Consider the following 16,196-nt stretch of genomic DNA (forward strand, 5'->3'; position numbering starts at 1 on the left):
GTAGATATGAGATGACACCATTTTGCATTGGTTAGGTTTACTCTCCCCAATGCATGATAAATTGGTTATTTGCTTAATCTATCATTTGCTCCTTTAGTTACTAAGGACTTGAGAATTGGTTTTTATTTACTACCAATTGACTTTTATTACTATCCTCATTTTATTATTAAAGTAACTAGAGTGATTATGGTTCTTTTTATAGTTAACTTTGGTTATATGGATTAATGATTTCTTGCCATATAAAGTATGGAGTTCTACTCTAAAGTTTTCTTAGGTCCTTTAATTGAGGAGTAAATGGAATATAGATGTGCTAGAGTTCTACTTATGATCACCAAGTGATTCACAAGTTGGGATTGAGATATGAGTCAAGATTTGCTTACTAGTGATCCCCCTATGATTTCATGTGGTGAATAAGATCTACTAGTCATATAAGTGTTAGCATTTGGATTATTCTCCTCTTTCTCCAAAGCATGGTCATGGATTAGGCAGGATCCACTTGTTCTTAATATCTCTACCTCAAGTTCTTAGGGTTTATGATCATCTCTCAATTTATAATGTTCAAGGTTTGGCTTCCTAAGGTATCTCTCATTGAATAGGTTTCTCACTCCCATGATCAAGCATTGTCTTGATCAACTAGGGTATAGTACTTCTAATTTACCTTCTTGCATGGGACTACTATGGTTGCCTCTAAAGTTTATATCCCAGGAGAATGCCTGAGATATTATGTTAGGGTTCTACTTAATCAATGATGATATAGTTATCTGGTTACATGGATAGTTCACTCCCTTCAATTCAGGTGTTGCCTCATCTAACTTGAGTGTAACACCATAATTGATCTCTCTTATATAAGAATGGATTATTCTAGGTTATGGTGTGCTCCTAATACTCTAGTTCAGTGGTTGTCCTTTATTCTTAAATAGATAAAGCTATGTTTTGTATGATTGGTCTCTCTCATTTTGGAAAGGACTTTAATACTAACTTAAGGTTAGGCTCCATAGGAATTGATGTGATCATCAATATCTATGTTTAACATAAATGGTTTCCCTCTCTAGGAATGTCTTGAATAATATCCTAGGGTTCCTCTTAAAGATGATGATTTGAATACTTGGATGCATATCCAAGGTTTAGCTCCAGGTTTGTTATTGCTTCTCTAATAATTATAGTAGGACTCTCACCTCTCTAGGTTTGATTCTTAACTATTTGGAATAGAGAAGAATATATACTTCTTGAGTTGAATCTCCTTGTCTTGTTTCCAAGGTTAAAGTAGAATGGATATCATAGAGTCTATGATAAAAGCATAGCTTAGTTTAAGACATGGAGAAGATAAGTGGAGAATAGTTCCTTCAATTATTGTTACTTGATTTCCAATTACATGGATGTTCACATGTTATGGCTAGGAATATCATGTTGTGATATTTAATAAGATCAGGTAGTTGATCATTAAGTAAAGTGTTGTTGTGTTGATTATTAGTTCCATTTGATCTAACCCCTTAGATCAAATTATCTCTACCCAAAACAAAGTTTTAACAAAGTCACATTGAGGTTTAAAGCGCTTGACTTGATGAGCTACTTCAATTCCACCAAGGTCAAGTGAAACTTCAGTTACTGTGACTGTTTTACTTTAAAGCGCGAAAATTCCCCAGATTTTCTATGCATGAATGCAATGCACACATCTGTTTCCTCTATTTTTATAACCCCATTACCTGGGATATTACACAAGGCCAAGCGGAGCGAGGATGATAGGGGACATACACGGTACCTTTGATTTGAAAGGAAACAACCTGATTAGAGCAAAATTATAACTATAAGGTTTTTCCTTTTGCGAAATAACATTTGTACATAGCGTCCAACAAGTTCCCCGGGATGGAGGGAGTAGTACATATACTTTAATGATGACCAGCGTACAGCATACACACCCTAGATCAAAATTGGACTTCCAACATTATTTGCCCTTTTGTATCTTTCGTCTTCCTAACACCAGTATGAACAACGGTGAAAGAAATAACAGCGGACTGACTTCAATCCACCATGCTTCCAGGCTTCCCTCGTAACCCCTACATTTTACACTGTTTCACCTGATATATTCTACACTGATACCATTTCAGACAACAACAAACGAGAATTACATGCTTGCCGCTGCTGCAGTGAACCGCTCAATCTATTTGCCCTGCAAGTTCCCTAGCTGCACAAACCCCACTACATACACAAATGTCCACTCGTCACTTGGCATCCCTCTCATTCACACCGCGTGCTGCGAAAAATAGGTGCAAATAATCACCTCCTCTTCTTTTACTTTAACCTCTTTCCTGTCAAGGTAACCAAGTTGTCAAATCCCTCGATTTTGCTGTTGCTTAGATTCAAAGCATGTAAGAAAAGCAGATATAGGTACTAATGATCTGGTTATTTGTATCAGGTGTCTTTCAAGTTCAAGAAAAAGGAGAGCTGCAAGTATCAATACATGAGAAAATCAATCCCCTTATTTTTTTGCACGTTATATGCTCGGACGTTTAGCCATATTTCATACTTTCTGAACACCTAAATAAGTTCCCTAAGTTCTGCAGTCCTAAATGACCAGGTAGCTGTTGCTGCCTTGCGGCGCCTGATCAGATTTCCCTACCTAAGTTCTAAACCAAAATTACATACTGCAAAATGTCTGAAGCATGGGTTGTTACTAATGGGTTGGTGAGAAGTTTATCCCTGAGCGCTACACTACAATCTTTTGAAGTATTAACAAATAAGCCATTTAAGTTTCCCCACATTTTCCATGCTTGGTGGTTCTCACTCATGATGTCTTCTTTTTTCCAACAATATCTTAATCCTACTGAGCAAAACCAATATACCATCGTAGGTACAAGCCTACAACAGGATGTCGCTTGACAGAAAAATGGAAATAGAAGCATACCATGGTGGGTAGATATGAATTAAGTTTCCTGCTACAAGATCCTCATTGTCACATATTTTTGGGCTGAATATAATGGTCCTCTTACTGCTGCTGTCATCCATGCCACAATCTGTCGGGACCTTGCTTGTTATGGGTAACTGCAAGAAACACAAGTATGATGATAACACCACTGGCACAAGATGCTGAAAAAATAGCATTTGAGTATAGCATGAGGTTTGTTTGTCAGAACCTGTCTCCGGCAAAAGGAAATGTTTTGGGAGGGCTCAAAAACAGAAAGGAATATAATTCTAAAGGCTGCACGGTATTTTCATCTTAAATGTTTGAACACTATATGGTTGGAAATTTCAGAAGGAGTGGCCAAAGCACAAAACATGCATGACTTCTGCATACAGCACATATTCCTGGATAAGCATCTATAGTTGCCAGGTCAGCAAGGGTAACTTTTCATCATTTCAGGCAGAATAATTATAACTTTTTTTGGAGTATGGAAAGCAACATTTTGATCTAGGAATACTTCTAACAAATGACCAATCAACGAAAGAACTAAGAGGTTTTGAAAGATTGAGATGAAACACGAACGTTACTCTTTTCCTTCAACAAGCAGAGGCAGACTGTTAGTTTTCCTTCCAAGGACCTTGACAAAATTTGAACAATAAGCCCATTTGAATTACCTGGAAATACAAAGAGTCGCTACTTCATCAATATACGGAGACACATTGATGAAAGTTATTTTAGTACCAATACCAACTGCTTCTACTAGCAAGTCTAGCGTAATTATCACAATGACATACAAAGGACCACCTAAATAGTCTGGCGCCTTGCTACACTGTCTTGAGAACTCAACGTGCCTATCTTTCTCCATCTGCAAAATCTGTTGCATCCTTCCATAATAACCAGCTCTGCACAGAGAAACAAGAAAATAAAATAAGAAGAATATCCAGAGACATTTGAATTGTCAATTGGCAAATAATTGTCAGGATTACTGTACCCAGTTGATCTCATGGGTAGTGCAGTAACATCCATGTCTGTTGCGCTAAAAGCTTCTTGGAATAGGTCAGTCATAGTTTTTCGTTTCACATATTTGGTCACCATAGCCAAGTTGTGTTGAACAGTATCCTATTGCAGGATAGAAGTATCATGATGAATTGAACAACTGAACAATTACTAATAAGAGTTGTTAGTATGTTAACAACATACTTCCACTTCATCTTCACTGGACGTTTCACCAATAACATGTTGTGAGGCCTCTTCATTGCCAAGATTACTCTGACCTAGAAGTGCTAGTGTTTTATTCCCAGAAGTAGGAACTTTTGGCTTCCGTTCCGCAGCTCTACTGTGTTGATGAAACTGCAGTGAAATATTCAGAGACAAGATAACAATTGTCTAAGAACTCCAAATAAGGAAGCTGATAAAAAAAATACACACCGGAAATGGTGTTCTAACAGAAGAGCCACTCCTATCTTGTAGATCTTCAAGAAGTTCAGCAACCGAAATGTTTTCATTCTGGGTTGGATGGGCAAAATCTGAGGGCAAGTCTTCAATTTCTTCATCGATATTCTCCACCTGCTCAGCCATCATAGTTTCCAAGGCTTTAGCTGGTGGCATTCCTGATGATACTTCTTGCTCACCATCATACAAGTTTCCACCCTTTGCATTTGATGCAACAAAACCAGATCCACGTATTGAGAACCTGGGCTTGTTGTCAAATTTATTCCCTGCATCGGTGGTGAAAAGAGAACGATTCTTATAGGATCTCCACCAGGAAAATTATGTAAGGAAACAATCACGTATCAAAGTCCTTCATTCATAAAAAAGGAACAGAATCTGTATAATACGTATAACAGGAGATGCAGTGATGTACTTTTGCTTGTTCCACCAGATAGAAATGAGACACTGCGAGGATCTTTATGCACATGGGCTAGCTCATCAGCTTCTTCCAGAACTTCATCCCAGACGGCAGATCTAGCATGCTCCGCCATTCTGTTATCATTCTCTCTTCTTTTTGAAGTAGCACTAGACAACGAGAGCCTTGTTGGTGCAAGAATATCCTGTTGATATACAATATAAGACAAAACCTAAGCTCAGCAAGCATTTCATAAGCTGCTACGGGCCGGAAGTTGTAATACTGGTAAAGATGTAAAGGTACATTTGCTAGCAACAGCTTAAAAATGAGGACTGAGTTTCAGCCAATTGTCTAGAGGCGGGAGTGCATGCCCATTGCCCAGTCCACCCGCGTTCATTGCCTAGCGTCCGTGGGGATTAGATGCCACGGTGCTAGTGCCTATTGGTTAAATTTTAACATCATAAGAAAGAAGCAGCAGTTGTAGTATGTGCATCTAATGGAGTGGTTCAGGGTCCAAACAATATATGGAATTTGGAACAGCTCCTTTCACACGAGCACACATGACCGGCAACAACGTTTGTGCAATTTGTGGGCCAAGCAAACAACAGAAATTATGGAATAAAACACTGTCGTAAAAGGAAAGCAAAGCTTAATACAGATCAGCATCAGCAGGGGCAGCACCTCATCAGATATGGGATCCTCAGCAGAATCAGAGACATGGTCAGGGTGTTGCTGAGACTGAGGGCATGTGCTCTGATGATGATCACCGAATCCTTCCATGTCAGTGCCGCAGCAAGATCCGGAGCCACCGATGCCCTGGACCAAAATGCACACATGAATGCTGTTAAGCAGCTAGCGAAATTAGGAGTACAATTACGCGAATACAATTGGACAAATGAGGCAAATATGCACATAGCACAGAGCAGCTGAAGCGAACAGCCAGGGCCAAGTTGCAAGGACGGAAGCAGGGAGCCAAGGAGCTACCTCTCGCGGATGCGTGGTGCTGCCTGCCGGAGTGCCTCTGCGAGTAGCGCCGCGCGCTACTCCCCTTCAGGCCACCGCCCGCTCGCTCGCGGCAGGGCTCGCCGAGGCGCCGCCGCGCGATTCAGCTCGCGGGACACGGGGTGTCGCCCTCGACCCCGCGCTTCCTGCAGCCCCGTTCCTCTCCTTGCCGGCCGGACGCCCTGCCCGCCGACGGAGAGCCGCCTCGGCCGTGCACTCGAGCTGCAGAGCTCCAAGGTGCCGCGGGGTCGGGAAATGAAGGCCCGTTGGGCCTTTGGAGTTTCTGGGGAGGATGACTATAATCAGCTCAAATTTGTTTGGGTTGGGGCACAAAACTGGGAGGTTTTGAATTATTGAATGCACTTTTTAGTACTAAAAATATTGGATTTTTTTCATATGTTTGTTATACTGTACATAGTATGAAGTCATTTCGTCCAAAACAACAGACATGTCCTACTGCACGAATGCATGCACAAAGCTAGACCGAGGAGTCGCAAAATTGATAGTCACACCAGACATATCACTTGATAACATTTTCTCCTAGGTACGATAGTCGATTTACCGCTTGTAGAACCTCTAGATAGGGTTAGTAGTTAGCATGAATTTTTTCCAGACACGTGACAACATAAAAAGCGAAGCGGTCATGCCAAGCTAGACTCAAACATACCAAAAAAAAGGTCACCACGGACACCAAATGAGAGGAACTAGATGGCAAGTGGGACATGCCCAACATGGGGCGGATGTGTGGATGAACAAACCGTGTCCGTCTGCACGCTAATCGGACACATATTTGGGAAGCAAACGGGTCAGCCAGGACAAAAACGGATAAAAAAAACCCATAATGGGTCACACCGCTGGACATAGGCGGACCCAAGAGAATTTTAAAGCCCGGGCAAACATGCTTAGTATGCTAATTTTTCATCAAATTCATACGAAATACGGACGAAAATAGGCTTGCCGGCCGGCCGGAAGCCCGGGTGGCTGCCCGGGCAACATGGATGGTAGATCCGCCTATGCCGCTGGAGGATGGGTTGTTGAGGCCGGACACAAACGGACAATAAGGGTGTGTTTGGTGGCCTGAATCAACTCAGAAAATCTGTACTCATCCCACTTCTACCACCTGAGATGGTGTTTGTTAGGTCGGGTCGTCGCACAGAACTTAGCCCACCTCATACAAATAAAGGCTCTCAGCCTGGCCAGGTTGTGAAGCTCAAATCGAGCTTCACAACCCAGCTTGGCCGAGTCCATCCCGCAACTCTCTCCCGAGGCCCGCAGCGCACCCCCAGACCCCAGCCCGGCCTGTCATAATCCCCCACCTCCCTCCCGCACGCTCTCCCTCCTGTGCGTCTCTCGTCTGGCCGTCGGCCGCCTCCGCCCGCCCATGGCTGCTGGACGCCGCCATCCCTCCAATGGTGGCCGCCTCTCCCCAGTTCGCTGCCGGCAGGGAAGCTCCAATGGAATGGACCCGATTGCTTTTCTCTTTTTTTTGTTTGAGGGCCTTTTTGCTAAAAAGGAGGACGAATTTGTAAAACTGCTATGGTACTTGCTCAGCTCAACATGAATGGTACCAAACAACATCTCACATGAGCATAGCTCAACACATCCGTGGATGCCAAACATGTGATATATCTCAACTCAACTTGGCTAGGGTCACCATGTATGATAAGAGAGAGACATTCTGAGTTGGCCCGGGCTACCAAACACACCCTAAGAGCATCTCCATAGGCGACCCACAAATACTAACCAATATCACACATGTCTGCAATATATTGGGGCCGCGGGCAACAAACATCGGTCAAAAAAATTAGACTGTCCACACCAGTTAACCCCATAGCATGTGCATGCAACAAATGGCAGAGGAGAGAGAGTGTTTGGTGCTAGATGGAAAATTAAAAAGGAGAGGGAGCGGTAGGTGGGGAGAGAGAGGCTGACGCATGGGCCAACAGAAAGCTTTCTATGTGGAGTTGTTGTGCTATTTGTGCCGACGGCCCCGATAGGGCCGCAAGTACATGGGTAGCTTGGGGGGCTGCCGGCCATTGTGCTGGCTTCGAGTTGATGTGGCATTAACTTTTATTGTGAGTGCTGGTATGAGTTTTTTTTTTTTTGGTTTGGATCCCAATAGATGTATAGAAAACGCTATAGGATCGCAGATGGAGATGCTCTAAAAACCAAAAACAACTAGAATGGGTCTCCCTGCTAGAGATGTTCGAAGCACTTCGCTTCAAGGATGTAGTGGGACAAGTGAGATAAGCGGGAGAGTGGCATTAACTTTTATTTGACTCTAGACTCTTTTTTCCCTGCTTTGATTACCACACTGATCCTACTTCCACATCGGTACTTTACTTTTGCGGACCAACAAGTTTTACTTCTTTTGATGGCCAACACAGGAAGGGACAATAAGAGAGCACAGCTCAATCTCTAGCTTATCAACTGTTAATAAGGTTTTCTTTGATTCATAAGATAGAAAAAGCGTAGAAATAGAAAACAATGTATATCCACTTAATTTTTATGGGAAGAGCAAATCTCTTTGATTGCGGTGAAGGAATTTTTTATGAGGTGTAGTGAAGGAATTTTTTACGTGGTCTAATGTAACGCTATTTTCGTACGAAATTTAACACTACAAGATTTCTAAAAGATTATTTTCTATGGCTAAGCTCCTATGAATCAAATGCCTTCTGAAGGACAATTTCCATAAAATCTCAGTTCCTTTGAAAATCCTATAAATCAAAAGGAGCTCTAAATCAGTCATTTTTCCTTGCAGTTTCCTCTTCTCGGAAATTGCAGCAACCAGCAAATAAGAATTGTAAGTTTCTAAGAACTTTAAATCTAAGAGTACTTCAGATTCTGAAATAGTACACATCAGTATCAACAAATTGTCACTTCGGTGTTACTTGCCCCAGTATCAGCTTCGCTGCAAGCAATGAATTATTTGCCGGTAGCCACTCCAGTACACATTCTTATCATCTACAAGGCCAGTCTCAACCCTCCATCATCAGCTCTATCTGAACTATGTCACGTAGGAGTAGAGCTGATGCCGAAGAGCAACTAATGAAGAAAGAAATAAAAGTTCTAGTATATACATGGCATTTTGTCCCAAACTGCAACAATTCGTAGGACCTCGTTTGCATTCAATAATCAAAAGTTATGTAAGAGAGGGAAATAATCTTAGGTTCATTGAGTTTCTAACTCCATGTTAGTTATTCTCATCGAGGAGCTAGGGCCTAACATTGTATTATGAAACCTTGTTAGTGTTAACTTCTTGCTACACTTACCAGGTAACATTGGCGGGCCTATGTGTATTCATGGGTATGCAGGTGAATACCCAAAATATTTATCAAAAAATTGAAATCATATGATACAGCTATAAATTATCATTACATTGTATAGAATCCAGTCCACGTATTAACAGAAATAGTATGTTGTTCCTCTGGATAGAGGTAGTTGGCTTGTTTATGCACGTCTTGTGCCCGAATCCTGGTGTCCTCGCCATTTTTTCCAATTTTTTTTGTATTTATTTATTTATTTTGAATACCCATTTAGAAAGTTCTGGGCCCGCCCATGCCTGCTAGCGATGCCAGATGTCAGCCTCTCGAGTTGGTCGTATAAGATTTTCTTCCAGTCGCGTGCATGAGCCAGGCAGGCGCGTGCGAGCTTGCCATGGATGGGTTCATGCTAGGGCGGGCGCGCCTGGCGAGGAGGGGCATTCAACGGTGCATGCTGGAGCCAGTCAGGAGGAGAAAGAAGAAGGAAAAAAGAGCTGAAAGTGGATCTGAGTTATTATGAATGGCTTTCCGATATATGTTATGCCTGTTAAAATGAGTCGTCGTACAATCCTAGGCTCCTCTTTCTCTCTTCTCCGGCGGCTTCGCCGATCAAAGCGAGTTAGAGAGAGGATGTCGCCCCCCTCCTATCCATAGTAGCATGGGCGGGCACATGTGTATTCATGGGTATGCAGGTGAATACCCAAAATTTTGACAAAATTTTCAAATTATGTGAAATATCCATCAGCGCCAATTTACTTTGTGTAGAAATCTATGCTTCTTTGGACACAATGATGTGGAGGCTTGGCTGGTTAGAGCAGTTGCATGCTCCCTTGATGGTCATGAGATCGAATGCTACTTGCCACTTTTTTGTAGTACATTTTATTTTATTTTTGAATACCCATTGTTAAAAGTCTGTGCCCGCCCATGCCAGGTAACACGATGTCATGTAACATACCATGTCCAGAGGGAAGAAGAGAAAGACCAGATGCAGAAGTAAACACTATAATCTAAGGAAGAAACTCGGTGAGAGCAAAAGGTGTACCTGTTAGGAGATTGAACTCTTCAGTTACCATTTGTTTTTTGACAACAAAAACTACCTGGTTTGTTACATTACACTACTTGTTTCAACAAATTGTGTTGCCACATTTGCAAAGCACCAGCTTCCTGTAGTTGCAGAAAGGAATTTATCTGAAGAAAAGTGATCTCCTATTCTCAGTCCTACATCTTCTTGTATAGCCATACATGTTTTACACAACTTCTTGCCAAAAGTAACAGACATGGTGCCGTGCACTGTATAAGTCCATGCATGAGGCTGGACCTGAGGAGTTTCAAAATTGACAGGGTCACACCAGACGACCACTTGCCTAGATTAGACAGATTTGAACCTCTGTCTAGGGTCAATACTCAATATTCAGCACACATTTTTTTCAAGCCCCGTAACAACAGAATGAAAACAGCCAGGCGACAGCAACCGAATCAGAAGCCAGAACAGCTTCGTGCTGATTTGGGATGCAGAAACCTTGAGTAAGATAACTGCATTCTAACCAAGTTTACTTTGCAGCCCAACAAGTTACTTGTTCTGATGTCTAATATAGAAAGGAAAAAAAAGTAGAGCAAAGCTTAGTCTCTTGCATATGAACTGTTAAATCAATCAGTTTTCCATTCAGTTCCGTCACCTCGGAAATTGCAGCAATCAGCACTAAGGATTGTAAGTTGTAATACCTTTCAAGCTAAGGGTTGTACACATACGTATTGATATTAGTGATCATAGTTATGAAACCTGCTCTAGTTAGAGTTAACTTCTTGATGCTCATGTCCAAAACATACCATGTTCAGAGGGGAAAAGACAGATCAAATGCAAAAGAAAACACTATAATCTCTATGGAAGAGACTCACAATGAGAGAAAAAGGCGTACACGTTAGGAGATTGAACTCCTCAGTTACCAACTTTGTCTCTTCACAGATAAAGTTGCCAAACAATTCTTACCTGACATGTTATATTATACACCAAGTCTTCAGAAATTGCATTGCAAGAATAGCAAAGCAACAAGCTGCCTATAGTTGCAGAAAGAAAGTCACCATGAAGCCGTTAACTGAATAAAGTCAACTCCAATTTCCAGTCCTACATAACCCATATATGACATAAGAGAGCCCAAAAACCTAGTGTGTCTTTGCCTTCCACTTCGTAATTAAGCGGTCATGAATGGGCACTTTTTTAACCTTTACCAAGCTCTGCTTCAGCTTTGCCAGTGTTGACGAGCTTAACTTGATACCCTGGTCGATCATATCCTCTGCATATTTGCATGCCTCAGGCAACATCTCATCCTTGAGCTTCGATACAAGCATGTTCCCATTCTCTTCCAGTGGAGGCAGGCTATTCGCCACCATGCAGTTCCACAACTTCATCCCTGTCTCCCAGTCACCAGTATCCAAGAACATGCGAAGGGCAAGAGAACAATTTGCCTCATTTGGCCAGCACTCGTTCTTGACCATCTCTCTAAGTATTGCCGATGCCGCTCGGAGCTTCCTCCCCTTCAGCAAGAGCTTGAGGACCACATTGTATGTGTCCGTGTCGGGAAACACTCCATTGAAGGTCATGTCATCAAGGTACTTCACAACAACCTCAGCATGTCCCAGAGTTCCCTGCAGCACGATCATTGTGTTGTACATTTCCTGATCTGGGACGATCCCCCGGCGGTTGACAAAGTCCTCCCAGAGCACCTCCGCGTTGCGTAATTCACGTGCCTTGAGGTGCGCGGCCAGCGCAGCACGGAGGAACTTCTCCCCCGGTGAGCACCTATACTGGCGCAAGACAGCCAGATACTCCATCGCATCCGAGAGCCCCGTGGAGGAACCACTTGAAACTAGTGTTGTGAGGAAAGAGTCGTAGGCAGGAACATTGGCCGGATCAAAGCCAATGGCACGCACCATTTCATCGAACACCTCGCGTGCGACGGCAGCGTCGCCGGCAGCCTCGCAACCCTCGAGAAGGATGGCATAAGAGTCGGCGTCGGGGCGAGTGCCAGCCTCCGCGCGAGCCACGGGGATCGCCGCGCGGGCGTCATCGAGCCGGGAGGCACGACAGAGCGCGGAGAGGAGGGAGTTCAGGGCCGGCGCGTCCCGGTCCATGCCGTACCTCGGCATTTCCACAAACGCCTTGAGGGGGGAGCTGGCGGGGTTGGCCGCCAGTGAAGAGAAGACGGATGCGAAGGTGGCAAGGGAGAGCAGGCCCTGGGAGCGCATGGAGGCGACGGTGTCCCACATGGGATCGAAGAGGCGATTCTTGCCGAGGAGGTCGATGACGAGGTTCCACGCGTAGGGGGAGTGTTGGTGGCGCAGGTGGCGATGTCCCGCCCAGCGGAAGAAGGCGGCGGCGCCGCGCGGGTGCGCGTACGAGAAGCGGAGCACCTGCTCGACGTCGGAGGTGGTGACCCGGACGTCGGCGTCGTCGAGGGCCGCCTCCACATCGGAGGCGGAGGAGGCCAGGATCTCGCAGAGGAGACGGATCTTGGGGGCTAGGTCGGGGGCGTCCTTGTACGTGGGGAACGCCGAGGCCGCCGGCTCGCGGGCACGCTTGGCCGCAGGGGCGGCGGCGGCGGTACCAGCTGCGTCGGACGGTCGCTTCTCTCGGCGGTCGGACATCGGCTCGACGGGTGGGGGCGCCGCCGCGGCGGGGACGGTCGGGGGTGGGTGTATCGGAGACGTGGCAAAGGTGGGTTTTTTTTGTGTGTTCTTTAACCCTATCCTAATTCCTAATAAGCTTATACGAGCTGTTTTTTTTTCCGACGGCTAAGCTTAGAACTGCTACAGCAACGGAGAGAGACCAAGGCTAAGCAGACATCGGCGCAGTCCGAACTAAATCGGAGGCGGCGGATGGCGCCCTCGTTGCTCGTCTCGGCGAGCCAGACCCTCGCCGTTGCTGGCCGGGGAGGCCGTAGGAGGCGTCTGGTCATCGCCAATTCCGGCGGCGCCGGCGCTCCCCCGAAGCTGGTGACCTTCCTAGGTAAGGGAGGCTCCGGCAAGACCACCGCGGCCGCCGTCGCCGCTCAGGTAACAACTGCCTTTCTCCCGTGCTTGTCGTCGTTGTTGGGTATATAACACTCCTGCAATGTTCTGCGTATTTGAGAAATTTGTCTACAGGAAATCGCTTGTGAGTTGTGAAAAATTCCATTGCAAAGTTTGAGAAGCCTCTCAATGTGCCATTACAAATATATTCTGACAATTCATTTTCCTCCATGATGTAGTATTATGCAAGTGAAGGCTTCAAGACATGTCTGGTTATACAGTCGCAAGACCCGACTGCGGAACAACTGATGGGCTGTAAGATTGGGAACTCGCTGACTGAATGTGCCGCTAATCTTTCGACCATAAAGCTGGAGACTAGTAAAGTATGAAATACTTCGTTGAGTAATCTCCTCTGGCTGTTTCAGACTTAAACCGTATCTCAAACTGGAAAATGTGTTGATGCTGAAGTATACTTTCTGATTAAATCGCAGATGCTGCTTGAACCCCTTGATCGGTTGAAGAAAGCAGATGCCCAAAGCAATCTTACTCAAGGAGTTCTTGAGGGGGTATGTGATTAACTTTGCTTTTATATGGGAGATAGAAAAAATCAGTCATTTTGGTTGCTCTTTTTCATAGGATAGATTGTAGGAGAGGAGCTTGGAGTTTTACCTGGAATGGATTCGATCAGTACAGTCTTGTCTCTTCAGAAGCTACTCAACTTCCTTTCAGCTGGAACGAGCAGTCCACAAGGGGAATTTGATGTTGTAGTATATGATTGCAATAATACAGAGGAGTTTCTACGGCTCACTGGTGCTACTGAGAGGGCAAGGTATAGGTCATCCTTGTTTCTCTGTTACCTTGCATACACTCAGGACTCTACATTTTAATTTGCTGGTACACAAAAGACAGATCTTACTTGAAGTATGTGAGGGAGTTAGCAGAGAAGACTGATGTAGGACGACTGGCTTCTCCATCATTACTGAAACTAATTTATGATTCCGCGAGACCAAATGGTAAAACTAGTGAAGGAAGAATGAGTACAGAGATATGGAATGAAATCGAACAACTTCTTGAGGTAAATTGGCCCTAGTTAAGAAATAAAAACTATGCTACCTAGTGCATACATATTCAAGTACTCTACTATTAGCCAAATTGGATATTAGCTGCTAAATTTTGCAGAAAATCTCGCTTTGGTTTACCGATCCCTCAAAACTTGCATGCTTCCTCGTCATGGACCCTAGAGGATCAATCTCTGTGTCCTCTGCGCTGAGATACTGGGGGTGCACCATCCAAGCTGGTGCACAAATATGTGGAGCATTTGGTTATGCTGAAGACCCTTGTGAAGCGCACCAAGAAGTTGGTGAGAAGTTTTTGCCGCTGTCTTTCTCGTCTCTGCCTTTTGTGTCAGCTGATTCTTCTCCAGATTGGGGTAGTGCACTAAGTTCATTGAACCAGAACACAAAGGAGCTGTTGAGAAACACAAGCAAGGTTTATCCTTCAGTTAGTTTTGATTCTGCACAGAAGTCAGTAACCCTTTTCATGCCAGGCTTTGACAAGTCTGAAATCAAATTATATCAGGTATAGCTACTGACTCCACCTTTGTTGGGTTCAACGTATATGCTAGTCAAAATTATCTGTAGCTAGTTTTACTTGTCCAGAGATAATGGTGCCGCGATTTTGATTTCCGTGGTTTTACCTAAGCCTTTTCAACCAGAAGGTTTGAATCCTAACACGACGACAAAGAAGTTGAATCAACCATTAACTTGAAAATTATCACTTGGGCGCTGAACTACCTGATAATGTTCAGACCAGTGCACAGTTTCCCTACCCTATCATACTACTCCGGATAGTTTTCAGTAGGGAATCAACTTTTAAGCAGTTTCAGTTTATTTAGTGATTGCAAGCAAGCCAACCGTTTCTTACCAGTTCTGGAAATCGAATGTGCTGATATTGAAACCAAAATATATCCTGCTGTGTACAGATGATTACCATAGCTGTCTTTCCTTTTCTTCATACAAACCGTGGGACCCTTTCAAACAAATTTGGCATGGGCAACTTGGTTCCTTGGTTGCAGCACAAAAGAAGCTTGTAAACAGCGTGACATGAAAACTAGGTTTGCATGTACGCCACTTTAGGTCAAAGCCATCTAGTAATTATTTGTTTTTTTCGAGGATGACTAGTAGTTATTTGTGATATTTAAGGTCTGTGATTTATCGAAAAATTTAAGGTCTGTTGCCTGCATGTTTATCCATGTCATCTTGGATGTTTGCCAAATACTGATGACTTGTTCCTTTATCTGAAAAAAAATGCAGTATAGAGGTGGCTCGGAGCTACTGATCGAAGCCGGCGACCAGAGGCGCATCATAAAGCTGCCACGGTCGATGCAGGGGAAGGTGGGCGGCGCCAAGTTCATCGACAGGAACCTTGTTGTCAGCATCCGGTAGGCAGCAGCGGGGGCGTTCAGTGAACTCAGAAGACCGGCTCAGCAAAACCTAGCCCGGTAGAGAATCAAGTAGAGCATTGTATTGGTTAGACCGAATCCTGGCGAGCATGGTTGATGTCGTCTCGTCATTTTTTGTGAACAGAGCAAGGTTTTGTGAAAATGGCGTTATGGAAAAGAAAAGAAAAAAGGACAGTCAACATGAATGATAATTTTCAGAAAGATCGCCCTGTTAGAATAGAACAAGGCCCCCCCTGCGGATAGGACTTCAGTGCTGCTGCACAGTATCATTGTGAAGGCGAAAGGCGTGAGAATGTTGGGTGGCTGCTCATCTAATCGTTGTTCTTTGATGAGTAGATTTCCGTTTGTTTCTATTGCTGCTGACGTTTTCGTCTGAAGCCATGGGAGGCGCAGCATGCGAAATCTGGGAAAGCCGTGCTGGTGGTACAATCGTGACAACGAGACGATTTGGCGGTGACGCGATGCCAGATCCGGTCTTCATGCCGCCATCGGTCCTTTCCACTCACTTCCCACCACTCGATGTGTGAGACTACTGACGGTTGAGCTTGATCGCCTCTACTTTTCAACGCCTACTGAAGGTGTAGCTAGGGCATCGGGTTCTTGGAGGCGGACGATGTGAACCAAGTGCATCGTACACCTCATTATGAAAAGTTTCAAAAAATGCAATTTCAAAGTTTTAGATTTTTTTTTTAAAAAAAATACACGCAAGTATATTTTATG

General features: G+C 44.2%; 3 protein-coding genes across 3 annotated transcripts; 1 reads left to right on the forward strand and 2 right to left on the reverse strand.

Annotated features, from left to right (window-relative positions):
• Positions 1 to 1,840: 1,840 nt before the first annotated feature.
• On the reverse strand, positions 1,841 to 6,025 carry LOC127306450 (uncharacterized). The gene is made up of 10 exons (XM_051337090.2): positions 5,730 to 6,025; positions 5,427 to 5,561; positions 4,764 to 4,950; positions 4,328 to 4,617; positions 4,100 to 4,249; positions 3,891 to 4,018; positions 3,704 to 3,801; positions 3,482 to 3,573; positions 2,903 to 3,039; positions 1,841 to 2,306 (listed from the first exon to the last, which is right to left on the reverse strand). The coding sequence occupies exons 2-10, from the start codon at positions 5,523 to 5,525 to the stop codon at positions 2,240 to 2,242; spliced, it is 1,248 nt and encodes a 415-aa protein (XP_051193050.1). The 5' UTR covers positions 5,526 to 5,561; positions 5,730 to 6,025; the 3' UTR covers positions 1,841 to 2,239.
• A 4,841-nt stretch (positions 6,026 to 10,866) lies between these two features.
• On the reverse strand, positions 10,867 to 12,739 carry LOC127306448 (pentatricopeptide repeat-containing protein At5g15010, mitochondrial). The gene has a single exon (XM_051337088.2). It carries the CDS (start codon positions 12,650 to 12,652, stop codon positions 11,171 to 11,173), a length of 1,482 nt encoding a protein of 493 aa, XP_051193048.1. The 5' UTR covers positions 12,653 to 12,739; the 3' UTR covers positions 10,867 to 11,170.
• Positions 12,740 to 12,789: 50 nt separating this feature from the next.
• Positions 12,790 to 15,677, forward strand: LOC127306449 (ATPase GET3D, chloroplastic). Its single transcript, XM_051337089.2, has 7 exons — positions 12,790 to 13,060; positions 13,255 to 13,398; positions 13,507 to 13,581; positions 13,657 to 13,844; positions 13,925 to 14,090; positions 14,195 to 14,593; positions 15,328 to 15,677. The coding sequence occupies exons 1-7, from the start codon at positions 12,884 to 12,886 to the stop codon at positions 15,457 to 15,459; spliced, it is 1,281 nt and encodes a 426-aa protein (XP_051193049.1). The 5' UTR covers positions 12,790 to 12,883; the 3' UTR covers positions 15,460 to 15,677.
• Positions 15,678 to 16,196: the final 519 nt, after the last annotated feature.

This window comes from Lolium perenne, chromosome 6 (assembly GCF_019359855.2).
Source record: "Lolium perenne isolate Kyuss_39 chromosome 6, Kyuss_2.0, whole genome shotgun sequence".
NCBI lineage: Eukaryota > Viridiplantae > Streptophyta > Magnoliopsida > Poales > Poaceae > Lolium > Lolium perenne.